This window comes from Bos mutus, chromosome 16 (genome assembly GCF_027580195.1).
Source record: "Bos mutus isolate GX-2022 chromosome 16, NWIPB_WYAK_1.1, whole genome shotgun sequence".
Classification (NCBI taxonomy): Eukaryota; Metazoa; Chordata; class Mammalia; order Artiodactyla; family Bovidae; genus Bos; species Bos mutus.
In genome coordinates, this window is record NC_091632.1 from 4,104,577 (window position 1) to 4,131,511 (window position 26,935).

General features: G+C 51.2%; 2 protein-coding genes across 2 annotated transcripts; one reads left to right on the forward strand and one right to left on the reverse strand.

The window, feature by feature from the left end:
• Positions 1 to 258: 258 nt before the first annotated feature.
• Positions 259 to 5,855, forward strand: IL24 (interleukin 24). Its single transcript, XM_070384786.1, has 6 exons — positions 259 to 359; positions 1,813 to 2,047; positions 3,130 to 3,192; positions 4,061 to 4,219; positions 4,796 to 4,867; positions 5,765 to 5,855. The coding sequence occupies exons 1-6, from the start codon at positions 259 to 261 to the stop codon at positions 5,846 to 5,848; spliced, it is 714 nt and encodes a 237-aa protein (XP_070240887.1). The 3' UTR covers positions 5,849 to 5,855.
• On the reverse strand, positions 2,472 to 25,421 carry FCMR (Fc mu receptor). Its single transcript, XM_070384594.1, has 8 exons — positions 25,263 to 25,421; positions 17,295 to 17,630; positions 16,382 to 16,513; positions 15,190 to 15,412; positions 12,485 to 12,621; positions 12,002 to 12,160; positions 11,158 to 11,216; positions 2,472 to 7,883 (listed from the first exon to the last, which is right to left on the reverse strand). Exons 1-8 carry the CDS (start codon positions 25,297 to 25,299, stop codon positions 7,707 to 7,709), a joined length of 1,260 nt encoding a protein of 419 aa, XP_070240695.1. The 5' UTR covers positions 25,300 to 25,421; the 3' UTR covers positions 2,472 to 7,706.
• Positions 25,422 to 26,935: the final 1,514 nt, after the last annotated feature.

Below are 26,935 nucleotides of genomic sequence, written 5' to 3' on the forward strand. Positions count from 1 at the left end.
GCTCACCGCACCCAGGGGCTGCTTCCCCCATGGCCCCACTGTCTAGAGTGAAGGTTGACTAGCAGTGACGTCATTCTCTGGGAAAGCATGACCGGTTTCCCTTTCTCCACCTCCCTCTGCCTCCCCTGCTCCTCCCCCACAGCCCCCATGTATATGAAGCTCCACAAAGCCTGGCTTGCCTGCACACCTTTACTTTGGAAACAACTTCCACAGCTGGAACAAGAGCCTTCCATCCACTGTTACACCCCTGGTTGGTGCATGGTGTGTGTGTGTGGACGCCTGCCCAACTTTCTTCCTCTACGAAAGGAACCAGCCACCACCAACCAGCAAGCCCTCAAGCATCCCTTCCAGGGCCCGAGGTGAGTGATGGGAGATTCCCGAGTACTTGGCTTTGAAGCCTTAGACCGACTGCCGCCCGACTGAGCATAGGGGCTGGGGGGACACAGAGGCGAACTTTGTCAGCGTTTATGTAAAGGGTGAGATACGCCATGAGGAGGAGCTGCTCTCTTGGGTTTAACATCGGAAGAGTTTAGGCTGGAGGAGAGGAAGGCTAGGAGGATTATGAAGCCCACAGGTGAATTTGCAAGAGGCTGAAGAGCCGGTGGCATTGGAAAGAAGGGACCAGGAAGACTCTGAGGGAGAGGCTGGAGCTCAGAGCTGCATGACAGGACAACGCGTGCTGGCCCCAGGCCTGCTCCTCTGGCTCGCGAGTTGGCAGGCACTGGGGAGACAGACCTTCTCCTGGCTTCCCGCCCAGCTGAGGGGTGGAAGACCAAGCGTCCTCAGGTGCGAGACCAGGGCCTGGAGTAAGCAAGGGCGGGACCGAGCTCTGAGGAAAGAAGCAAGAAGAGAAGCAAAGGGCCAAGGAGTCATGGAGAAGCAATCTCTGCATACAGTTATGACAGACAGACAAGGGGATTCCCTGCCTCTAGCTTGCGGCTCTTCACACAGTCATGCAGTGGAAGGCTTTAGAGGTGATTCATGTGAGTCCTCCTGATCCCTCCTCTTGTTCAGTCACCTGAAACATTACTTCCTAGCGTCAAGAGTGAGTCGGTCAGCTGAGGTGGCAGAGTGAGTGTGCGTACCAGCTCGCCCGTCCCTGTGGGCCAGGATTAAACCCGCAGCGCCTCTGGATGGTGATGGGAGTCAGAGGTGGCCTTCTCCGGGGGGAGGGAAGAAAGACCTGCCCATGTGTGTCCGGTGACTTGAGGGCAGAACTCAGATCGGCGAATGTGTTCTGCCGAGTCTGAGATCCTTGTGTGTGTTCTTTGGCACATTATAACTACCCGTTTCTTCATTTTTCTTGGTCAAATTCTGACTGGTGGGTGGGCTGTTGGCTAGAGAGGACTGTAACGGAGCAGGGAAGGTGGGGCAGGGGTGTGTGTGTGTGTGTGTGTGTGTGTGTGTGTGTGATGCAGAGGGGAGTGCTGAGGGAGGAGGTAGCAGGGATAGCCAGACCACTGGGAGTAAGACTGAGGGGCAGAAAGGCCCTCGGGGCCGAAAAACCGTTGCCTCGCCCAGGGCACCCTGGCAAGGCCACACGTTTGAACTGTTCTAACACCAGGAACGCACCCTGGTTTCAGGTTTTGCATCTGTGTGTCCCCAAGGCTGGCTGCGGCAGAGGCAAGGAGCCTTACTCCAGGGGGACCATGCCTGAGGCTGAGGGCCTTGCTCACAGGGCTGCCTCCTTACCCCAGCAGGATGCTCCCTCACAGGGGTGCCCCCTTCCCCCAGCAGGATCCTCCCTTACAGGGGTACTCCCCTTCCCCCAGCAGGATCCTCCCTCACAGGAGTGCCCCCTTCCCCCAGCAGGATCCTCCCTTACAGGGGTGCTCCCTTCCCCCAGCAGGATCCTCCTGGACCTTCTTTGCTGCAGATGAACTCTTCTATGCACGTGGCTGCTCTTCCCTGCTTGAGTCTGATGCTGCTTCTCTGGAGCCCGGGGCCTTGGGTCCGGGGCCAAGAGTTCCAGTTTGGGCCCTGCCGGGTAGAAGGAGTAGTTCTCCAGAAACTGTGGCAGGCCTTCTGGGCCATGAAGGACATTGTGGTGAGTGAAGTGTTGTTCTGGACCCAGCCATGGAGGGAGGTGATTCTGGGCAAAGGAAAATATTTGATGATTATGGAGCCCTTTGCAGCTTGCTAATCATGTTCCTACCTAGGAGCTTAGTGAAGTCAGAGATATTGTGGGTCCACATTTCCTTCTGCACTCAATGAAACTGAGGCTCAGAAAGATGTGGCCAATCCATAGGAAAAGAAACACAGCCCATGAGGAATAAGAAGGAAGCCTGATTCATTTGCACTTCATCTCTGTCCCAGGGTTACATAAGCCTTCACCCACGGGAAGTCACGGGGAATCCTTTGAGACCCACCAGAGTTTTCACCTACTGCTTTGCCAGCTCCTCCTAGTTTGTTCCCACCTGCTGAGGCCTTGACTCAAGATTGAAAGAATGTTTAATTCTGAGTTGGGAAAGAACGGTTAATGCATCCTGTGACACGTACTCCTTAAAGGACAATCCAGATGCAAGGCAGAATGAAGGAGCTTGACAAGGCAGTCTGGGGAGAGAGGAGGGTGCTGGACTGGGACAGGACACCTCTGTGTGATCTTGACCTTGAAACCAATCCATACAGCAGCCTTCCCCCACTCCTATGCTATCAGTTTCCTTATTTGCACAATGAGGAGGTAGGACAAAGAATCAAGGATTCTTTGGCTGGAAACCCAAGAAGTGGCGGGCTGCAGGGGAAGCCTTGAGGTGCAGCCTCCCCGACTCTCCATGGAAGGTGGGGGTAACATCCTAGTGTAAGAATCCTAGTGGTTCTTAAAATGGGCATATTTCTTCATGCTTCAAGTGACCAAAGGAATCAAAGGACCAAAGTCCTTTATCAAAGCTCTGAGAACGCCTAAGATTCCATCTGCCCCCGGGAGGCCAGGATTCATGATTTTCTGAAGCTGAAACCTTGTACCTCCCGCCAGGAGCCAGCTCAGCATGGCCCTCCCTGCGTCCCCCCTGTGGCTTCTGAGGTCACGCAGACTAGATAGACTGAAGGGTCTGGGCAAGCAGCATGTACTTGCAAGGTTGGCTTCTATGTTGACCTCCAACCTGGAGACATCTGTCCTTTCTGTTCCCCAAGCAAGCTCAAGATAACATCACGAGTGTCCGGCTGCTGCGGAAAGAGGTTCTGCAGAACGTCTCGGTAATCAGACGTGGGGGAAGGGTGTTGTCTCCTCTGGGTGGCTGGTCTCCTGAGGGTGAGGCTGAGGGGTGCTCCAGGGGAGGCTGATAGAAGACTTCACTTCTGTCCCGGGCTGCGCCTGCACAGGTAAGGGCTGGGTGGTGAGCTGGAGGAGGAACACCTGGGCTGGTCTCCTCAGTACCCAGGGTATGTGAATACAGGACCTGAGGAGAGGGCGGGGACTGAGGCTTGTAAATATCTGTCTCCATTTAGCCAGTCTCCATCAATCTGGATTTCTCTTCTGCTCTCATTGGCCCAGAGCCGTCTGCCTGGGCCTCTTCCATGCCCCCACTTTCTTCTCACCCATCTAGGCAGTGAGTAAAAACCACCAAGCTCTGACCCCTGAGGGATGCCAAGCTCCCTTCTGTGGCGCCTCAGGGGCCCAGGGTGCAATTCCTGCCTTCATGGACACTAGTTTTCTCTCTCTTCATTTCTCCTTCTAAACCTTTTCCCTGCCAAAGCTCAGCTAACCAAGAGGTGGTGCTTTTCAAGGCCCATCACTGCCCAGAGCTATTAGAGAGGTCATGGGCTGGAGAAGAAAGAAATCTAACCACATGGGAGGCGGGAGTCCTGGGCGCCAGGCCTGGGCCTGCCACTCACTGGCTGTGGGACCCCGGATGAGCCCTTCCTTTCTAGGCCTGTGGGTCCTCTGGTCAAACAAAGATGTCCAAAGGGGCTCTGAAGCGTAAGACCCAACGCTTCAGAGCCCCATCTCCTGGAGGATCCCTGCCTCCACTTGTGCTTATCTTGCCCTGTGCACCACGTGGGTGGTTCATCAGGGTCAGAGTGGGCAGAGGCCGGGCTTGGCAGTGACCCTGCCACCCCCTAGGAGACTGAGAGCTGCCACCTCATCCATGCCCTGCTGAGGTTCTACGTGAACACTGTCTTCAAAAACTACCATGACAAGGCTGTTGAATTCGGGATCCTGAAGCCATTCTCTACTCTGGCCAACAACTTCTTTGTCCTCGTGTCAAAACTGCAAGCCAGTGTGAGTAGAACAAAGTTGGGACAGAGGTCCACAGGAGATGCTGTGTTTTCAGAAGACTCCTCTTCCCTTATCTGGCCCTGGCTTTTATTCCGTGACAGGGAGCTGCAGGTGTCATGGAACGGGGCACAGGCTCTGGACACCAGCAGTGCTGGGTTAAGTCCAAGTCTAACAGACTGGGTGTCCATTTGCAAAGTGGTCAATCTCTCTTTCTCTCTCTCTTTTTTTTTTTTTGTGCAAATAATCAATCTTATTTATTTAAAACACCTTTGAGAGAGAAATTGGGAGACCAAAACAAAACAAAAACAAAACCCCGAAAGTGGTCAATCGCTTTGGGCTTTGGTTTTCTTATCTATAAAGTGCTGATAATCACCTCTACCTGGCAAGACTACTGTGAGTATGAAAGGAGGCAGTATCTGCTGCACGGTGGGAGGTCAGCATTGGCTGCCCTGGGGATGTGAGATTTGGAGGTGCCCTCTTAGGCCTTGGGAGTCTTTCTGGCATTACTAGGAAAGAGTGGGAGAAGGCATCTCTGCTCCTACCTGACACTTGGCACGATTTTCTTTCTCTGTTATCCAGCAGGAAAAGATGTTTTCCACCCGTAAGAGTGCACGCAGGCGATTTTTGCTGTTCTACCAAGCATTTAAACAGGTAATCAAGGCTGGGAACTGAGAGTTGCCCATCTGGAAGCAGACTACCCTGAACTGTCACACGAGGGTACCTTAGGGACCTGGTGTAGAATTCAACGTAGGGGACTCCATCCAGCTCGCCCTGAGCCACCTGACTTAGCAGGAGCATAGCTATACTATAGCTGCGTTAGTTACCATATACTTTGCATAAACACTGCAAGTGACATGGCCAATTTTTCTGCCAGTTTTCAAGTTAAAATGCTATTCTATTTCCCTACAAGATGATTTCACTACCAAGGACATTCCAAAGTGAGAGCTTTATGGGTACCTGAGGTGGGCAATTGGTGAGTCAAAAGTGAGGGAGAAAGAAGGGAGAATCCCCAACCCCAACACAAATCTGCAGTATTTTCCAGGATGCTCAAAGGGTCGAGTTTGTGAAAAAAGAATTATGTTGTCTTTTCCTAAACTAAGACAACAAAGAAAATTCCAGTTTCATCCCCAGCTCCCTCCCCAAGACAATCCAATTTCGATCATTTTTTGAGGAATAGATATTCCAGTTTATAAACAAATGGTGAAGAGCAATAACATACTAGGGAAAGGGACCACCCAGGTCTCAATTTCCTCATCTGCACAGTGGTCTCAGGTGGATGGAATCCACCCTGCACAGGGATTCTGATGCTTATTGTCAGGGACTCATGATGTTTTTCCCTTGCTCCTTATCTGCGGCCACTCACCAACCCATCTGTCCTTGCCTCCAAAGCAGACAGCGCACACAGAGAACTGATGGGTGGTGACTTTGTCAGAGGCCATCCTAAAGGGGTCACAGCCTGTGATCTACAGTCGCACCAGGTTCAGGGGTCAGAAGGAAACCTGTTCCTGTGGCTAACACGGCAGGTCTTCAACTTTCCTTTCCCTTTAGTTGGACAGAGAAGCAGCTGTGACCAAAGCCTTTGGAGAAATGGACATTCTCTTGAGCTGGATGGAGAAATTCTACCAGCTCTGAAGGCCTAGACCAGGATACCCTCCTTCTTCTCCGTGTCATTTCAGACGAAGGTCCCTTCCCCTCATGTCCTCTGGGCACTTCACACTCTTGACCATGGGTCCTGTTCTTGGCCCCAGCTTACAACTTCATTCTTTAAGTGACCATAACAACAGTCATGGAAGGTTCCCTTGGATGCTGTGAATAATCTACAAAGCAGATTCCTATATTTATTACAACTCTATTCAATTCCCATCAGTGTTTTAACTGATGCCATATTTATTTGTCAGACTGAAACTTCTATTTCAGTGAAGTTTCAGTGAAACTGTCTTTTGGAGTTGCCCTCTTCACGTTTCTCTGTTTCCCCCCACAATCCTCGCCACTGTGTGGGGTTAGTGGATGGGAATGCTCAGGAAATGCTTAATAAATTGGATTTTTAAAACCTGTCTTTGAATTGCTGAGGAACAATGAGGGATGCTGGGATATGGAGTTGAGCCTCAGGGCATGGAAATCACATGGTCACGACATCTGCAGGAACAGAGCGCTGGGTGAGGTGAGAGCACTGGTTGGAATGTAAATGGTGAAAGACAGAGCACAGAGGGTGCCCAGCACAAAGCAGACTCCCCGTCAGCACCACCTCTCGCCTCTCCCGTCAGCCCTTCCCACCCGCTCCCACCAGCCCCGTCCCTCGGGTGCTCTTTCTGATCCTGCTCATCCGCCTTTGTCGCCTGCCTTGGGGGCTGGAGTCAGGCTGACACTGTGGCTGGTGTCCTCATGCCTGGACGCACAGTCCCACCTGTGAGGGCACTCCCTGCTCATAAGGCAGGGACCTCGGGAGCCTCTGCTTTCTAGCACTGGACCAGTGCCCCGTGAGGCTGAGTTGTGTGTCTGGGAAAGGCCTTCTTAAAAGCAAGACTGGGCATTCTCTCGTCTCCAGCTCTGAATCCAAAGATACAATGTCTGCCTAACTCTACCCTCCTTCAGAACACTTAGGAGGATGAATAGGATGTGGGCAGTCTCTTCTTCCACGATGTCAGTGCTTTTGCAGAACAATGGGCCCTCCAGGAACCCCAGATCACTGTCCTTCCCCACCTGGCCATAAGCCACTTGGACTGGAACAGACTGTATTTCTGAAAGCAGAGAGTTGTAATGGCTTTGGATAGCTCAAATAGACCACGGCTAAGATAGTACTAGGCTACAGAACAAGGATAAATAGATAACAAAAGCTATTCTATTTCTTAAAGAGAGAAAATGCTGGAGTCAGGGTACTTACGTGGATCAAGGGAGGAAGACCTAAAGAGGGTATCCACGTGTGTGACTAACAAGGATGGTTCTGAAAATTTACAACCCTTCATCACATCCAAATAAACTGCCGTCACCACAGGACTCCAGACAAACAGAAGATCACTAGTAAGTGCTAGCCCTAAGACTGGGGCAGAGAGGTTGCCAGGGGTGTTTCATACCAAGGTCCCTTCCTAGCTCAGGGCTGAAGTGTGTCTTCACAGGGAAGTCCAGGTACCTTCTGCTGGTGGGGAACTCAAGCTCGAGAAGGGCTTTCAAAGCAACAGCTATGCCTCCACTCCAGTCCAAGGCCATGTGGTCTAGAGCCAGGGGAGTAAGGACCCTGTGATCAAAAAGACTCTGCCAGTCCATAGCCTGTCACATGGCTTGGAGAGGAGGCAGGTGGCAACAGGGCAAACGCTCTGCATTCCCAGAGGCCACCTGAAAACCACGGGGGTTCAAAAGTGTGTAAGGAGAGCTGGAGGAGGGGAGACTGATCAGTGCTCAGGGCAAACAGGCAGGGATGAGACTTGAGGTGGGGAGGTAACAAGGGTTCTGAAACAGATGGAGTGGGTGTTGGGAGCCAGCAGACAGGCAAGACTCATTGACACCAAGGTCTGGGCTCAGGGGCACAGCTGGAGAGGTGAGTCAGGCAGGCAACGTTGACGTAGTCATCGGAATCAGTGTCCTCCACCTTGGCAGCAGGTTGGTGGCAGAAGCTTACATATTCACAGTCGATCTTCAGAGATGGGACATGGAGCCAGGGAATTTCAGGTACCTGGAAATGACCAAAGGATCATCCCTGGGTTTGGGTAGGGTGACTGTAGTATCCACAGTGGGCAATGGTGGGGTGGGGCTTGGGGTGTGCGTGGTTGCTGTCCTCCAGAAGGCAAAACACAGAGGTGGTTGAGCTCCATCAGGCGGCTCAGCCCTGGGGATTTTCAGGGTGGTGCCTCACGCTCTACATAACTGGAAAACACTTAGATCTAATACGGCAGGAAGTGTTTTAAATGGGGCTCAGACAAAAATCATGTGACTAAGCATGGGTCTGAAGGAGAACCAGCCACCAGAGGAGTTCCCCCTCTGGATTAGATGATGTGACTTGTGGAATAAATATGCATCTTCTCAGGGAATTATTCAGAAGGAGGATGAGTCATCCTCTGCACCTCCATAGGGCTTTCATTCCCTGGAGAGGCTGTGACGTGACGGGACAGTGCATTCCAGGAAGTAGTGGGCGGTTGAAGGGGAGGAAGGTAGCAAGCTGTGTGGAGCTCCACTTCCCCGGAAAGAAACTTTAGGATCATCTGCCTTCGGGATGGATCAGTTCTCGGACGGCAGGGCTATGGCATGACCCCAGTGTGGCATAACTATTGTGACATCCACCCAGGAAGGCTGCAGCAGGGAGAGTCACATATTTTTAACACAACCACTGAGAACTAGAAGCTCAGCCCCCTGAACAGAGCAGGCACTGAGTAAGTGCTCACTGAAAGGAGCTGTTCCTTTCTGTACTTTACCAGAGAGGGAATGGGCAGCAGCTTGCTTCAAAAATGTATCTCCCACTGCCTGTTACGGTTCATCATTTGAGACTAATCTGACTTAACCATTTTTAAAAAGTCGCTCCCTGTGAAGGCTTAAACTACTCAGTCATTTATCAGAGGCACCTTGTTGTGAATTTGTTTTATCAGGATTTTTTTTAATCCCTGATAGCAGGAGTGTGAATTTCAAGCAGGGAGGAAGGGTAAAATTTAAGCAAGGTACAGGTACCTAGATAGCATATTGAAAAGCAGAGTCATTACTTTGCCAACAAAGGTCCGTCTAGTCAAGGCTATGGTTTTTCCAGTGGTCATGTATGGATGTGAGAGTTGGACTGTGAAGAAAGCTGAGCGTTGAAGAATTGATGCTTCTGAACTGTGGTGTTGGAGAAGACTCTTGAGAGTCTCTTGGACTGCAAGGAGCTCCAACCAGTCCATTCTGAAGGAGATCAGCCCTGGGATTTCTTTGGAAGGAATGATGCTAAAGCTGAAACTCCAGTACTTTGGCCACTTCATGCAAAGAGTTGACTCACTGGAAAAGACTGTGATGCTGGGAGGGATTGGGGGCAGGAGGAGAAGGGGACAACAGAGGATGAGATGGCTGGATGGCATCACTGACTCGATGGACATGAGTTTGGGTGAACTCTGGGAGTTGGTGATGGACAGGGAGGCCTGGCGTGCTGCAACTGATGGGGTCGCAAAGAGCTGGACAAGACTGAGCGACTGAACTGAACTGAACTGAACTGACAGGCCCACATGAGGCCATGTGTGGTCACAGAACAGTTTCAGAGAAAAGGACTCAATGGATATGAGTTTGAGCAAATTCCTGGAGATAGTGAAGGACAGGGAAGACTGGCATGCTGTAGTGCATAGGGTCACAAAGAGTCAGATGTGACTTAGCGAGTGAGCAACAAAGGGTAGAGTTGATGGGCACTGCTGGGCCTACCTACGCTACTGAGAACTCCTCCAGCAGGGCTGAGCAAGGGCAAGCTCCAGAAGCTGGGCCTGATGGGGGCAGAGCTGTTGCTTGTTCCCAGGCATCACTCTCCCCTTTTAAGCAAGACCCACAGGGATACAGTTCTCAGTGCCCCCTGAAGGCAGGTGTGACCATGTGATTAAGCTGTGCCCAGTGGTTCTCTGATACGTGACACTTCAGGCTCCTGGTCTTAAAAAAGCAACTTTCTCCCTCCCATGTGCGGATGCATACATGGTGTTAGTGATTGAGCATCAACCACGGATGAGGAAAGACTCCAGGGGATGGTGGAACAACAGTTAGAAGGCATCTGCAGCCCTGGATGACCCCATGGCTCAGGCCACCTCCTCCTGGCTCCCTGTCTTCACTTTCAAGGAAAACAGGCTTCCATCTTGCAAGCCCTGGGGTTTAGCGTTTGCTGCATCAGCTTAGCCTACACCCTAATTAAATCAGGGACATTTGCCACACTTAGTTTTCCTGGTTCCGGAAGCAATAATGTTTCTGCTACTGTGGATGCTTTAGAGAATAAAATGTTCTCTTCTTAATTGGGGAAGACAAAGAAGGATGAATAGCTTAACATTTTTTCATACACCTGCCAATGCTCATCAACGGAAAGATGAGAGAGAGAAAAAAAAGATGAGTTCCCTACTCCACACCTAGATTTAAAGAGGAATCTTTCTCACTCAAAGTGTTGAATCTTATCTGTACAGTCCATGGAATTCTCTAGGCCAGAATACTGGAGTGGGTAGCCTTTCCCTTCTCCAGGGGTTCTTCCCAGCCAGGGGATTGAACCCAGGTCTTCTGCATTGAAGGCAGATTCTTTACCAGCTGAGCCACCAGGGAAGCCCATCTATGTCTCTGCTGCTGCTGCTAAGTCACTTCAGTCGTGACTTCCCCGTCCCTGGGATTCTCTAGGCAAGAACACTGGAGTGGGTTGCCATTTCCTTCTCCAATGCATGAAAATAAAAAGTGAAAGTGAAGACGCTCAGTCATGTCTGACTCTTAGCGACCCCATGGACTGCAGCCTACCAGGCTCCTCCATCCATGGATTTTCCAGGCAAGAGTACTGGAGTGGGGTGCCATTGGCCAGGCTTAATTGCCTTCAGTAAACAATCTCCTCTTATCTTAGAGGGCTTACTATCAAGTACTTCCTCAGATGAAACCGGGTAACCCTCTTAAGACCTACTGGAAACTCAATCTCTTACACAGGAAAGCCCTTCCCAGTCGACATCTAGCATCCTCTTCTTAAGCTCCCATTTATCCCATGAGGAATGCTTGGCCAGAAGCCAAGTAACTAAGTCTACCACAATTGTTGGGTAGCCGTCTACGTGCACCGTCCAAGGAGGAAACGGATACTCACTCTCGGACGCAGGGACCGGCAGCGGCTGGGAAAGCCCGCGCCCTCCCGAGAAGCCGAACCTCCGCAAACGGCGCGCGGGGCCACGCCCAGGTCTGGGGCCGCCCTTTCGAGCCGCAGCTGCCAATCAGAGGCGGGGCGGGACTTACCTGCAGTGGGGCGGGGCTTACCCGCGGCGGGCGGGGCTTACCTGCGGCTGGGCGGAGGCTGCGGGCGCTCCGGGGACTGGGGGCGATGCGGCCCCTCCACCTGATGGGGAAGGGGAGGGCGGCATGAAGGCGGGGCCCAGGGCTCACCCCCGACCCCCAGCTCTGCGGGAAGCCCCCGGGCGGTGGACCCTGCCCGGCTGTGCGCGGCTGGCCTGGAGGCGCGGGTCTCCAGGCTCTCGCTGTGCGTCGCGCGGTTTCTGCGGCTCCAGCTCGTGCGCCGGCCCCGGCCCGGCCCCCACCTCCTCCACCCGGCTCCCACTCCCCCAACCCCCACCACCCTGCTCCCATCCCACCCCAGGTCAGAGCACCACAAGATCCCACAGATATTGCCAGATATTACATTATGCGGTGTCACGCGTAATGAAGTTTATGCTCCATTCACAAAATCTAGCTCTTCTATCAATGACTAGGAAACCAAGAAGGTCTTTTTGACATAATATAAGACATAAAGCAAAGGACAAATTCACTCAAATGAGCAATTCACTGCCTTTCTTTGAGCCTCCATTTCTTTATCTAGAAAATGAAGCCGCCGTTTCTGCGGCTCCAGCTCGCGCGCCAGCCCCGCCCCCGCCTCCACCTCGTCCCCCAGGACCCCCACCCCACCCCCACCCCCACGCCTCCAGCCCCACCCCTCCAGCCCCGCCCCCCACCCCGCCTCGTTCCTCCCGCACCCCACCCTCCCCACCCCTCCAGCCCCATCCCGCCCCCAACCCCTCTCGTCCCCCCACCGCCCAGACCCGCCTCGCGCCCCCACAAGCCGACGTTCTCCCCGCTGCCTGCCTGCACGCTCGGCCTTGCCCTCCTCCCGCCTGCCAGCCGGCTCACCAGCCGCGTCCACGCCGCGGGGCCTCCGAGGGCAGGCGCTGTAGATATTGCTCGGGGTGCGCGGCCGCCGGGACACGCGCGGCCGCCGGGACAGGGCCCGCTGGGAGGCGTCCAGCGTGCGCATCCTCACGGCCAGTCGGCGGACCCGCCTGGAGAGAGCTTCTCGACCAAGCCGCAGGGACAGAAGGAGGAAGGAGGGTGTCAGAAGCCCGCACTCGCCCAGTCTTACAGAAAACTAAAGACGGCCCCCTCCCCGCCGTTTGGCAGCGTCTGACCTGAGGGTGCTCCGCTCGAAAGTGGCACAGGCTGGCCCTCCACTTCAGGGTTCGGGCCGCACCCCTCACCATCCCCATGTCCAGACCACCGAGTCCCATCCCAAGTCCCCTCAAACTCAGTCTGCTCATTCAAAGTCCTGAGTGTCCCTGGGGGATCAGAGGGAGCTGGATTCTCTGGGAGCTCCGTCACTGGGCCTGACTCACTCACCTTTCCGTCTTTGAATGATCCTTTTTGCCAGCAGCCCCAGAAGTGCCAGGAGTATGAGACCCAGGATGGTGGGGATCAGGACGAAGACACCTTGGTCTTCCATCCCAGACCCAGCGCCCGGGCCCTGGTTGGAGGCTCTGAGCAGGGGAGGAGCGGGGAGAGGAAGGAGAGGTAAGAAACGGAGGGGGACTTAAGGCAGCACCCCAAGGGCCAACTTTTGAAGGCAGTTCACAGGTTTGTCCCTTGGATAACAGAATTCTCACCCCACCCACCTCCCCCAACCCCACCCTTGTCACAAAAGGGCCTGTCTATGGAGTCAGGAAACCTGGATTAAATTTCAAGTTTAGCTTTTTCCTGGCTGTGTGATCTTGAATCAGTTTCCTAACTTCTCTGAGCCTCATTTCCCAGTAAATGGTTACAGTAAAACCTGTTTCACAGAACAGTTTAAGGATGAAATAAAATAGTGGCTATAAAGACCTTAATGTAGCTGACCCAAGCAGCAATCAACAAAGGTCAGTTCCACTTCCAGCTCTCTGCACCTCAGTTTCTTCACAAGATGATTGCAGATTTTAAATGAGTTAGTTTCTGATAACTATGGAAGACAGGATGGTGCTCCCTTTGCTAGAAGGTCTTCCCTCCATTTTCTCTACATGTTGAAATCTTGCTTTCCTTATCCATTACATAAGTCCTCATTTTCTTCTCCAGTCGGGGTAAACTAGAATCAACTGTTTCTCTGTGTCACCACTTCCTCTGTTCATACCAGTTACAACACTTATCACAGTCAAGACTAGTATTCGTAAAATAACACCTAGATATCACGTTTTTAAACTTTTCTACATCTTCAGGACATAGCACAATGCCTGGCATGTAGTGGGGATTTAAAAACATGTTGGTTGAGTTAATTGAATTCTTCTCCACTAGTAGGCTGTTATGATTTAATAGACTAGGAATCAGAAGTCCTGGTTCTGTTTGTAACCACTTTGCTCTCATGGGCTCAATTTCCTAATTGTAAGGCCCAAATGATGTCAGAAATGCCTTTCTTCGCTCACGTTTGCCTTTGCTTGTGTGTGTGCCTAACTGCTCAGTTGAGTCTGAGTCTTTGCAACCCTATGGACTCTTTGCAACCCTATGGACTGTAGCCTACCAGGCGCCTCTGTCCATGGGATTTTCTAGGCAAGAATACTGGAGCAGGTTCCCATTTTGTCCTCCAGGGGATCTTCCTGACTCAGGAATAGAACCTGCATCTCCTGTCTCCTACATTGGCTGGCCAATTCTTTAGCACTGAGCCACCTGGGAAGCCAGGTTAGTTTCTGGCTAAAACTAAACTAGCAAATAGCTTAGTTCTATTTGCTTTGGCAAAAAATTAATTCGCAGGTATTACATGAGTCTGAGTGAACTCCGGGAGTTGGTGATGGACAGGGAGGCCTGGCGAGCTGCGATTCATGGGGTCGCAAAGAGTCAGACTCGACTGAGCGACTGATCTGATCTGATCTGACTGGTTTTCTTTGGAATCTGTTCTAATGCTGCCTCCTAGTGGTCGATAGCAGCACTTTCCTGGGCTGCACCCCATCCATTAATTGAGAGCTGGCCAACAGAAATGTAGTCCGAGCCGGACAGGTAACTTAAAATTTCCTAGTAGCCACGTTGAAAGAGTAAAAGGAAACACACAAAAGTAATTTTTAAATTACTGATGGTTTAGTAGCTAATTTTATATTCATTTAGTTCTTCCCCATCAAAACAGGAGCAGTCTCTCAGAGCCATCTATGATAGCATGATTCTATGCTAGTTTAAAACTCAATCCAATTGTTGGGTTGTGGCCAATTACCTGTGCCTATTACTTCTGGGTTACCTTGGTGGATTTCTGTTCTTTTGGGCTCTTATTGGATACCCCCTAGGAAATTTGTTTTAGATGAGTGTTCAGTCCTGTTCTATCTATTTATAATAATTCTAGATGGGATCCTCTCACCTGGCCAATTAAAAATACCTGCTCTGAGGCTGGCCATAGATTTAGGTTTTTTCTTAGGGTCATTTAAACTCAATCGGAGTGATGAGCTAAGTCTCAATAAAACATTAACTTCTCATCTATTAAAAGGAAAACTCCTACAATTATGGGGAGGATCTACATGGTTAACCGGAGAAGGCAATGGCATCCCACTCCAGTACTCTTGCCTGGAAAATCCCATGGATGGAGGAGCCTGGTAGGCTGCAGTCCATGGGGTCGCTAAGAGTTGGACATGACTGAGCATCTCCACTTTCACTTTTCACTTTCATGCATTGGAAAAGGAAATGGCAACCCACTCCAGTGTTCTTGCCTGGAGAATCCCAGGGACGGGGGAGCCTCGTGGGCTTCTGTCTATGGGGTTACACAGAGTCGGACACGACTGAAGCGACTTAGCGGCAGCTGCAGCGTCAAAACAGATTTGCATAAATGTTGAATGACTGAAAGATCTTCATCTCATCTCTACAAGATCTCCTGCTGGAGCACTGATGTGTGTACTTGTTAATAGGACTAATGAGTTAATGTTATAGGCATAACATTAGTATAGCTATAATAAATATATCTATACTGTATTTCACAGTGACTTCTAGAGACAAAGCCAAGAATTGTCTCTGTTGGCAGACATTTTAGGGAGATTTCGGTGGATCTCCTAGTTCTAGTCTCCTTTGACCAGTTTTACCCCGTCCGAATGGTGGAGGCATCTTACCTCTGCCTGTGAAGCCTGGTTTGGTGGTTGTAGCTGGCCGTCTGGAGCCTGAGAAGCCCCTTCTGAGCTGAGGTTTTTGAGGTTGTGATGGCTGGCAGAAAGATGGTGGGCTCAGCAGTTGCTACTGAAGATGCCCTGAAAACTCGGGGGCGGTGGGTGACTGAGGGGTTGGGGGAGGCCTGGTGTGCTCGAGGAGACTTGGTCCTTTGAGCTGGTGTGGTTACTGCAGGACAGAGGAGGACAAAGTGACTTTCCATATCCACACTCTGGTCTCCGGTAGCCTTGGGTCAACCATTTCTTTCCTGAACACATTCCTTCCTTTTAGGTCGACTACCTTTGTTCTTGCAATCCACATTGCCTGAAATGCCTTCTGAACAGGCCATCTACACCTAGTCCCTTCTGTCTATATTTGCTTCAAACTCCATTTCCTACAGGAAGTCTTCCCTGACTTCCCAGGCAGAAGAGCTTTCCCTCCTCTTAACCACGGAGAAAACCTTGACTGTAGTTCAGTTCCCACCCTGACTTGTATTATATCTATGTGTTTGTCTATTCTCCCGCATTCCACACCTGTCAGTCACAACCTTGGGTATGTAATGAGCTCAGTGACATTATCCCCCTCTCAAGGGCCAGCAGAGTCCTCTAGGGTAACAATATTCAATTAATGTGTCTACCTCTCAGGGAACATGTGAGGATATGATAGAAACATTGTATGTCAAAATGCATTCAAGACAGAAAAGTGATAGAAATGTAAAAGTATCATTAGTATAATTAATCTTATTGTCGCAAGATACAGCTGTTAAATTACTGTATGCCATCAAATGGAAGATAGCCACATGGGGAGCAGAAGGCAGGAGGACTTCTGGCTGGGAAATGTCTGCCCAGTCTTGGTTTCCTAAGTCATTCATAGAAGGGCTAGATTTTGTGAATGGAGCATAAACTTCATTATGCGCGGCCCCACCTGGTGGTGATGTGTAAGTACTGCAACTAGTGCCAAGTGGCTGAGGGATGGGCTTGACAGCCTTGGAATGCAAATCTCAAGGAGGTTCCCTCTTCCAAGATAGGGAAATACACACGTGAGACTCAGCTCTGCTCTGCCAACCACTGCATGAACTGAACACATATTCCCCTCGTCCACTTTCACAACAACATAGAATTTCTCCCACTTCCCCTGCCCTAGCTTCGGAGAACTGACCTTTGGACATGAATGTTAAAGAACTGGCATGTGCAGGCATCTGGAACCAAGGAGGCAAGTGCATTTGTAGAAATCTATTAAACCATGCTGGAGGCTCAGGCATCGGCTCTTCTTCCCAGGATGGCTCGTAAACTACCAAAGGCAAGAGAAGTCCATTGGTGGTCTCCAGCGTCAGCCTGAGGCCCGGGGGAGAGACTGCTGGTGTGAGTTGAGGCTGACTCAGGGTAGATTGCCAGGGTAGATGGCAATAAAGGGATGAGGACACGGTGCCCATGAGAGGAGAGGAAAAGTAACTGAGCTGGGGTCTTCCCTGGAAAAAAAATCCTCTTTCACCCTGACGCAGTGGGCATTCTCTGCAAAATCAGAGTCCGTCAGGAATCTAGATTATTGAGTGAGTACTGTGTATGTCTGAGGAAGTCAGCGGAGAAAGAAGGGAGAAAGGAGGGGTTCTGGAGCAATAAGGAAAGGATCATATAAAGTAACAAATTTGGCCATCAACTGTGGCTTGAAAAATGATTGTCTTTCCTGTATATTTATCCCTGATATTTCTCACGGGACCAATTATGGGCCTGCTTATGTCCTTTTGCTTCCAGTTTCCTCCAGTCTCAGAGCCTCTCCTCAATTTCACGCCCACCCCCCACTTGGCTTGTGACCCGGGGGAAAGGTGGGCACGTTACCACCCGGGGGCGCACCGATCCTGTTCCTTTCTCACGGCTTGGATAGAAAATTTGGTGGATCGTGAAGTTCACTGACTCTATGAGATTACAGCCCCATGGATCCCAGTTTCCGCTGGACTAGCTGGTACGGCAGCAGTGTTAGGGTGTGGGGACTGCTGCGGCCCCATGCTTGCCCCGCCTCCCCAAGGGGCAACGTTTCCTGGGTGTCCTCAGCCTCTAGCGAGTGGGGCACCTACCGCTGTGAACAGTCAGGGTGATCTGCTGGGTCTTGCCTCGGTCTGTGTTCCCGCCCACCCCACAGGCATAGATCCCGCTGTCATTCTTGGTCAGCTCTGTCATCACCACAAGGAACAGATTCCTGTCTGGACACTGCTCCAGCGTGACTCGGTGCTTGAATTCCTCCCTGACGTATTTGTTGCTGGACACCACGGTGGTGCATCTTCCAGACTCGTCAATGGTCCGGCACAGATATATCCTCACATGCGTTTCAGGAAGTGGGCACTCGATGGTAATGGATCCTCCCAGCATTCCCTCCATCTTTACTTCTGGAAGGACCTTCGGGGCTCCGACTACTGCAGGGAGAGGGAGTTAGTGAGAGGAAGCCCCATCCCCAGCCACGTCCCCAGCACAGCCCTGTTTCCAACCTGGGCCCCAGTGCAGCCTCATACTATCCATGCATCCAGCTTCATCCCTGTGAGCAGCCCTGCGCCTCCCTCATGTCTAGCCCTAGCTGCACCCACAGCCTCTTTCCATCCTCAACCCTGTTAACCTCCTTGGTCTGGCTCTATGTCCGTCCCTACTCTACACCCGAGGCTCAGTCTCTCCCCAGCCCAAGCCTTCATGTAGCTCTCCTCCTGAACCTCTATGGTCCCAGACACCAACCTCCTGAGAATCTAGTCACAATGTCATGTGCCATGACATGTGCCATGGTGAACTGCGCCCCCAACCAGCACGTGGCCCCTGAGTGACTTCAGTGTGTTGCCTGGAGGCGTGGTGAAATTTACTGCAACAGGTTTTCCTGTCTAGTTTTGTTTTGCTTGGATCCATCCAACCAAAACAACTCTTTCACCTCCAGTTTTTTTTTTTAATTCAATCATTAACAAGTATCTATTGAATCACGTTCATGTGATAAGCTAGCTGCCATCCCTCCCTCACAGAAAGAATCACTTATTCAGTGAAACAAATCTATGGCCACCACAGCAAAGTGTAATAAATCCCATGGCGTGAATACACAGGGCTCCTTGGAAGCAGCAAGCGGAGTGCCTGATCCAGGCTGCCACGGAGGGGAATTTGAGGAAGGCTTTCTGGGAGAAGGGCTGTGTAAGCTGTGGCCTGAAGGATTGGGTGTGGAGGGCTAAGAGAATGATGGTCATCCTCACCGAAGGAGGGAATACAGAGGGAAACAGGAGTGTGTTTGAATGTGTGCACCCCTTGTTTGTGCCTTGGGGCTGGTGTGGAGCCGGGAGGAGTGAAGGGTGTGGCTCCTGAGTCCCTGACATCAATAAGCTTATGGTTGAGAGAAGGCGGGGCTAAGCTAGAGAAGAGGGTATGATTGTCAACTAAGTGGGTCCAATAAGGGTCCATATATTTCTGGGAAGATGATGCAGAGGACGGAGTGTGTGTGTTGGGGTGAGGCTGGGGGGACTGGGGTGGAGGAGAAACCCTTCTAGACAATGAGAATTGGCCCCATAAAGCCTAAGAGAGGAGAGAGGACACAGCATGTTCATGAGGAGGGGAGGGGTGTTCACAAGCTTCCTGAAATTCATCTGCAGAGCACAGATTTAGAATCGCTCCGAGGAGTCAGGGGAAGAAGTGGGGCTGCAGGCTTCTAGATGCGCTGAGGAGGACATTCTAGGGGGAGGGAAGGATGGGGATATCTGGAGAGAGGAGGAAACAACCGTGAGAGCATGAGACAGGGTGGAGGAGGCTAGAGAAGGGCTAGCAGGGGAGCGTTCGCAGGAGTTCATTAGTATCTGGATGTGCAGCTGGTTAGCACAGCAGGGAGAAGCAGAGGGCACTACCAGACACGTGTGAGCTGATGTGAAAGCCCTCATGCGAATCACCCACCTCTGCGCTAAACACCCTGGAAACTGAGACGAGGGAGGCAGCCCTGTGACTGGAACATGCCAATGGAAGGGCGACCCATTCAAAGGGCAAAGACCCAACCAAGGGGCTGGGGGAATCCCCCGTAGGTCCAGAGGGACCACACACACCTGTGTGCAAAGCCTGGCAACTGAGAGTGAGCATTCAAACGTTTTCAGACCAACTCAGCCAGAAAAGGGCATGCTGGCTGCTTTCTCAAGGGTGAGGTGTTGTAAAATGGGCAGAGGCAAGACAGAGCAGAGATGGGTCATGACACATGCAGACGCCTCCAGTGGCCTGTCTCTATTCAGTGGGGTACTGCTGGTCACCCTCTGGCTTGCCCAGATCCTACGTTACAGACTGTATGTTTGTATTGCCCAAAAACTCATGTGTTGAAGCTCCCGTATTACAGAGTGGGGCCTTGGGAGGTAGGTAGGGTTAGATGATGACACCCCACTCCAGTACTGTTGCCTGGAAAATCCCATGGACGGAGGAGCCTGGTGGGCTGCAGTCCATGGGGTCGCTAAGAGTCGGACACGACTGAGTGACTTCACTTTCACTTTTCACTTTCATGCATTGGAGAAGGAAATGGCAACCCACTCCAGTGTTCTTGCCTGGAGAATCCCAGGGATGGGGGAGCCTGGTGGGCTGCCGTCTCTGGGGTCACACAGAGTCGGACATGACTGAAGTGACTTAGCAGCAGTAGCAGCAGGAGCAGGGTTAGATGAGGTTATGAAGCTGCAGCCCTCAAAATGAGATCAGTGTCCTTATTCTATTTACACAGGAGACCACATGAGCACAGAGGGAGATAGTAGCCTTCTGCAAACCAGGAAGAGGGCCCTCGCAGAAAACCATATCTGCCAGCACCCTGATCTAGGACTTCTAGTTTCCTGAACTGTGAGAAATAAATGTCTATTGTGGAAACCACATCTATGACACTTTGTTACAGCAACCAGCACTGACTGGGACATCCTTAGTGGGCAAACTTTGGATGGATGAAGCACAAGGAAAGCTGCTGGGTACACTGAGTTCTGGTCCCAGGGAAGCATTAATGGGCAAGGTGAAAATGACCAGATTCCACTCTCCTTGGAGTTCATAATAGCTTCTAACCACAAGCAGACTTCCCAAATAGAAAAAAAGATAGATACAACCTCCAGGTTTAGAACTTAGCACAGTATACGTAAGACTCCTGTGGGGGAACTTGTTAAGATGCAGATGACCTGGTCCTGCCCTTCAGCAAGGTGATTATATCTGCTTTGAACGGGTGAGTATATCTGCTTATGAATCTTCATTTTTAGGTAAGCAACCCAGGTGCCCTTGAATTTTTGCTATTTTGAGCCTTATGATTACATTTCCAAGTGATTCCAGGGAAGAAAGGGAGGAGTAGAAGTACATATAAAGGAATCAACCTGTTTAATATTGATGTTTTAGAGAAGCTGCGATGTATCATTAATCTCTGAATCGGTGATTTGATTTTCAGTGATGATGGTAGGGGAGAGGGATATATGTGGTATAAAAAGTCACTCTCAACATGTAATTGGATATAAATATATGTTTGAAATGGGCTTCCCTGGTAGCTCAGCTGGTAAAGAATCCAACTGCAATGCAGGAGACCCTGGTTCGATTCCTGGGTTGGGAAGATCCCCTGGAGAAGGTATAGGCTACCCACTCCAGTATTCTTGGACTTCCCTGGTGGCTCAGTTGGTAATGAATCCGCCTGCAATGGGGAAGACCTGAGTTCCATCCCTGGTTTGGGAAAATCCCCTGGAGGAGGGCATGGCAACCCACTCAACCCACTCCAGTATTCTTGCCTGGAGAATCCCCACGGACAGAGGAGCCTGGCAGGCTACAGTTCATGGGGTTGTGAAGAGTCAGACATGACTGAGGGACTAAGTACAGCACAGCATATGTTTGAAACATAGGAAAAAAATCTTGTTTTCGTAATACAAAATAAGGTTTAGGCCCCAAGGCCTTGGCTGTGGCTGTGCTCTGGGAATAGACTGGATTCTGCAGGGTGGTGATTTTCTAGGCAGGAGAGGTGATGAGGACCCTATCAACTCCAGTCACAGCAGGATCTCTGGAAGAAGGAAGCTGACCTGCCTGAGAGCTTTATGTTTATCAGATGGAGCAGGGCTCTTAAAAAAAAAAAAGATGAGAAACATCCCAAGCGGCTTCCTACTTCTGCACACACTGACTTGTGTGTGTCCAGGCCTGCTGTCTGCCTTGGTCCTGTTGCTGTGAATGGAGTATCTGTCTTCTCTCAAAAGCCAGTCCTTTGCCCTGGATCCTGAGTCCATCCCATCACCTCCTACAGAGCCTCTCTCCTGCAATCACCGCCTTTCTCTGCCTGCCTCGGTGGTTCCTCTCTTCCAGCATTAACATGGCTCACACACATGCCCTGATGATGCCCACACTGGACAACCCCTCACTGACATTCCCGCTCCCCTTCAGCTGCAATCCAATTCCACGTCTCCTAATTCCTTTTCCACCTACATCTGTCAGAATTTTGTCTCCAATATTCCATGGATACTGCTCCAATCAAGGTCACTAAAACTTTCCTTGTTGCCACATTGGTCACTTCTTTGTCTTCTTTTTTTCCTCATCCTCTTGGCAGCATTTGGTGGGATAGAGCCTTCCTGCCCGGAAATGCTTTCCTGGCTTCCCTGACATCATTCTCTCAATGGCTGTCCTTTGCCATCTCCTTACTTATCTGTTCGCTTGCTTCTCCTCCTCACTTACTTCTTTGCCTCCTTCCTTATGTATGGCTCCTTCTCCACCAGTTTTGGGCCACCCCAGGGCCTGGCACTGGGCCTGTCCTCCTCTCTGTCCCCCGGTCTCCCCGCAAGAGCCCATGGACTCCCATGCCTTTTAGTGCCAACTCTGTCTAGATCTCAGCACTTCGTGGATCTCCAGCCTTGTCTGTACCTCTGAGCTCCAGACTTGCCTTTTGGATCCCTCCACTTGGACTTCACTCAAACATTTAAGATATATTTCACACTTACAATGGTAAAAAAAAAAAAAAAAACAAAAACCCTCTTGATTCCTCCTCCAAAACCTGTTCCTGTACAAGCTCTTCCTATCTCTGAAGAAAGCGTCAACATCCATTCAAGTGCTGAAGCCCCAGAGTCATCCTCATATTAAAGAATTAAGGGTAAGTTTTAGATGTGTGTTTGTTGTCCTATGTCACAGCATCAAGCATGTGCATTCTTACTATTATAGGTCAAGGTATAGGTAGGTTTGAAAGCCGACCTCCTATCCTGCTGTCTTTTGTGGGCCTCCACCTGGGGCCCCAAGCGATGTGGCCTGTAGTTTGTGCCTCATGCACTGGGTTCTGGGACCAGGGCCACTCCCATATTTGTAGGACCTGGGGCAGGGATGCAAATAAGGCCTAAATATCACAGTCTTGGGCTTCCCTGGTGGCTCAGAGGTTAAAGCATCTGCCTCCAATGTAGGAGACCCGGGTTTGATCCCTGGGTCGGGAAGGTCCCCTGGAGAAGGAAATGGTAACCCACTCCAGTATTCTTGCCTGGAGAATCCCATGGACAGAGAAGCCTGGTAGGCTACAGTCCACGGGGTCGAAAAGAGTTGGACACGACTGAGCGACTTCACTTTCACTTTCATCATAGTCTGAATAGTTTAAAGTTAATCACCAAGCTAGTAAACTGTTGTTGTTGTTAAGTTGCTCAGTCGTGTCCGACTCTTTGCAACCCCATGGACTGTCGCCCGCCAGGCTCCTCTGTCCCTGGGGCTCTCCAACATCTTGACAAATTTATGCTCTCCTTGGATGTCCATTCTCACACATGCAGTGCAGGGGAAAATGGCCCCAAGTTTTCTGCCTCCAGCTTCTGGCCCCTCTCCCTTCAGTTCTCAACCCTAGCTCCTGCCCACTCCACAACAGTCCTGGCATATACTTGGTGAATGACCCAGCTTGCATGTATAAACCCCATCTCCTTCCCAAACATCCACCTGTAGCCACTTTTACAGGCCAAGACATAACTCTAGAATAGAAGACCCAGGGTAGCATTGCAGAGTCACTGAAGGTGGATTCAGAGTCATTTGGACAGGGAATTTGAGGCCTAGCAGAGGGGGTGTGGATGTGGGCTTGGGGTAAGCATGTCCTTTGGGGTCTTGAACTCCTCACCCCATGGGGACTGGCACCAGTGGAGAAGGACAAAGCCCAGAGCAAGGACCCTTCTGGCTAGAAGAGTCATAGCGCTCTGGACAGACTGCTGGACTACAGTTCGGGTGCCCTTCACTTCTAGACATCTCCCACGTCCACCCAGTCCCTCTTCCCTCTCAGGCCTAAGTTTGGTTAACCATCTGCTGTGCTCACCCATGTCCTACTACCTGTCACAGAGTCTATTTCATTAAAACTTCATTCCTTTGGGCTTTCAGGGACTTCCAACATTTGACTCAAACATTTGCCTTTCTTCAAAACTCCAGCCATCACAAAGAAAGCAAGTATGAATAAACAACTACTCTGACCCCCAAGAAACTTACCACCGAATCAATAATATATTAAGGTTCCAAAGAAGGGGCTCTGGAAAGTGTAGAGAAGGAGGTGGAGGTTGAGATGGGCTTGAAGGGCCCCATCAGTGGTGGAGGTGGGGGGTAGGGCACTCCTGGCAGAAGGAGCAGCAGGAGCAAGGCCGTGGTGGCAGGGAAGTCCAGCGCACGTTCAGGGAGCTCTGCTGGCTGGAGGTTAGGAAAGTCCTGGGGAGAACGATAAGCTCAGCGTGTAAAGGCGGAGGCCAAGGAAGGAGTTGGTATTTCAGGAGTTTGGTTCAATTTGCAGTAGGAGGCATGGAAGGTCATTGGGAAGGATGATGTTATGATCAGAGGCAAGAAGAAGTAAGGTGGATCTGGAGCCACAGGCTGTTGGCTTGCAGAAAGTAGGGAGGTAGTTAAAAGCTGCTCCTGTATTCCTTTTCTTTTCACTCTGTTCTGTCTCTAGCAGAGGCTGCCATTTCTTCCTATCCTGGTAAGTGTGAATCTACAAACTACATGAATTGGCCATCAGTTGGGTCAAAGTCTGATTGGGGGTTAAAGGGGAGAGGTGGGTAAAAAGCTATTTTGGCATTTTGCAGCTGATATCATAGATAGTGAAGACAGAGTAGCTGATTTAGGTGGTGACCAGTGAGAAATCTGAGGTTATGTGTCAGGCCAGTTGTATTTTTGATCTTGATGAGATGTGGAAGTGGGGGTGCCCAAGAGATGGCTGTAAATCAAGATATGAAGCTCTGGAAACGAATTAAAAGTGTTAGCCGCTCAGTTGTGTCCAACTCTTTGTGACCCCATGGACTGCAGCCCATCAGGCTCCTCTGTCCACGGGATTCTCCAAGCAAGAATACTGGAGTGGGCTGCCATTTCCTTCTCCAGGGGATCTTCCCGACCCAGGGATTGAACCCAGATCTCCCGCATTGCAGGCAGATTCTTTACCGTTTGAGCTACCTGGGGAAGCAGGCCTACCAAATGGACCAGGGAGTCTTCGATTGGAACTTTGAAAATTCAGGCGATAAAAGAACCAAAGAAAGAATATAGAGGTAGAAGAGAGAATATTGGAGGCTTTTAAATCCCAGATTAACAGGCTGACACCTGGGAGAGGGGACGCCTTCGGCCTGTGAGTCGACACCTTAGGGCTCAGGAGGAGTGTCTGGAGAGAAGAGAGGGGTGCTAGCTGGGAGCTGGGACGGCCTCCACCCTTGTCCTGCCCCAGGTACTGGTTTACAACTAAATTCATCCAGACGCTTCAGAGCCAGAGATACCCAGCCACTCCCCTGCTGCTGCTGCTAAGTCGCTTCAGTCGTGTCCGACTCTGTGCGACCCCCAGAGATGGCAGCCCACCAGGCTCCCCCGTCCCTGGGATTCTCCAGGCAATGAGTCTGGAATGGGTTGCCATTTCCTTCTCCAATGCGTGAAAGTGAAAAGTGAAAGTGAAGTCGCTCATTCGTTTCCGACTCTTCGCGACCCCATGGACTGCAGCCCACCAGGCTCCTCCATCCATGGGATTTTCCAGGCAAGAGTACTGGAGTGGGGTGCTGTTGCCTTCTCTGAGCCACTCCCCTACCTGTGACCAATTCACTCCTCATACGGCGTCCAAGGTGTTTCTCCAGAGCACTTACCTGGAAGGAAGTAAAGCGCCCAAAGCCACAGGTCCATGGCTCCTTCCAGAGCAAGGTCCCATCCAAGGGCCCCCCGAAGAGGGGGACAGAGGCCCGCTGCTCACCTCGGAGCTCTGTGCTGTCTGATGCTCAAAAGAGATTTCTGGGCCCCCACGAGGAGTGGGGCTTGGAAAAGAGGAAATGACAACCTATCTTGTTTGCTTACTAGTTTTAGACGGAAAAAGAAAATACCAGCAAACCACAGAGGAAGCCAGAAACTGAGAAATCATGCTATGTTGGGTGAGAATGGGTCCCCAGGGTTCAAAGTGCCTCGAGGCAGCTTCTATTAATAAAGACTGCTAGAAACTAACAGGCCTCATATTTCTATGCCTTGGAGGGTCCTCCTATGCTTTGTGGGGTTTATGTGAGCCAGAGTTATTTGCTTTATGCCTGTCTTCAGCATGAAAGAGCCTTCTTGCCAATTTTCTCCCTCTGAGGATGGCTGTAGGGACAGAAGCTTGGGCCTGAAATCAGAAGGTGCTGGTTGTAGCCCTTGAACACATTTGATAAATGCTTTGGGAGACCTGTCCCCCCTGGTGGCTCAGACGATAAAGTGTCTGCCTGCAGTGTGGGAGACCTGGGTTCGACCCCTGGGTTGGGAAGATCCCCTGGAGAAGGAAATGGCAGCCCACTCCAGTATTCTTGCCTAGAAAATTCCATGGACTTAGGAGCCTGGTAGGCTACAGTCCATGGGGTTGCAAAGAGTCGGACACGACTGAGCGACTTCACTTCACTTTAAGAGACCTGGTGGCTCAAAAGGTAAAGCATCTGCCCGCAATGTGGGAGACCTCGGTTCGATTCTTAGGTTGGGAAGATCCCCTGGAGAAGGAAATGGCAAGCCACTCCAGTACTCTTGCCTGGAAAAATCCCATGAATGGAGGAGCCTGGTAGACTACAGTCCACAGGGTTACAAAGAGTCAGACATGACTGAGCAACTTCACTTTCTAACACTTTTCTTGCTTTCTTTTGGGAGACCTACTATGGAGGAATATTAAATGTAGATTTTGAGCAACTCACTGCCTTCCTTTGAGCCTCCATTTCTTTATCTAGAAAATGAAGGTGGGGCTGGATGATCCCTGGCTTGCTCTCCTGCATACAGGTCATGCAGTGAGCCCGCCTAGCATCAGAGCTGCCTGGCAGAGCAGTCCCTCAGGACCCAGATGCTCTGAGGCTGTGTCCAGGGGTCCAGGTGCTCAGGCCGTTGGCTGTGAGGCATCCTGGGAGGAACTTCAGGCTCCAGTCAGAAGCCCGGGCTGTCAGAAGCTCCAGTCAGAAGGTCCTGGCTTGGTGCTTCCTAGCTCGGGCCTCGGTCCTCTTGTGAATGAAGTGGGGGTGGTGCCCACCTTCCCCTCTTCCATGGAGTCCCTGAGGCCCTGCAGAAACCATGGCCATGCGGGTGTCTATAGAGCCCCTCATGCGAGACCTGGAAGAGCTCTGGTCAGAGGGTTCCCTGGCTTCATCCCTGGAGGCTGTCCATAGCTCAGTTCCCAGGGTCCCCACCTCCAGGTGTGGCGACCTCCTGGGCCCCCAGGGGACTCAGATTGTCTCCACGCCTTTCTGGAAAGTTCCTCCTGACCCCCACTGGCCCCCACACCTCAGGCCTGTCACAGGCTCATCAGAACACAAACAACAGC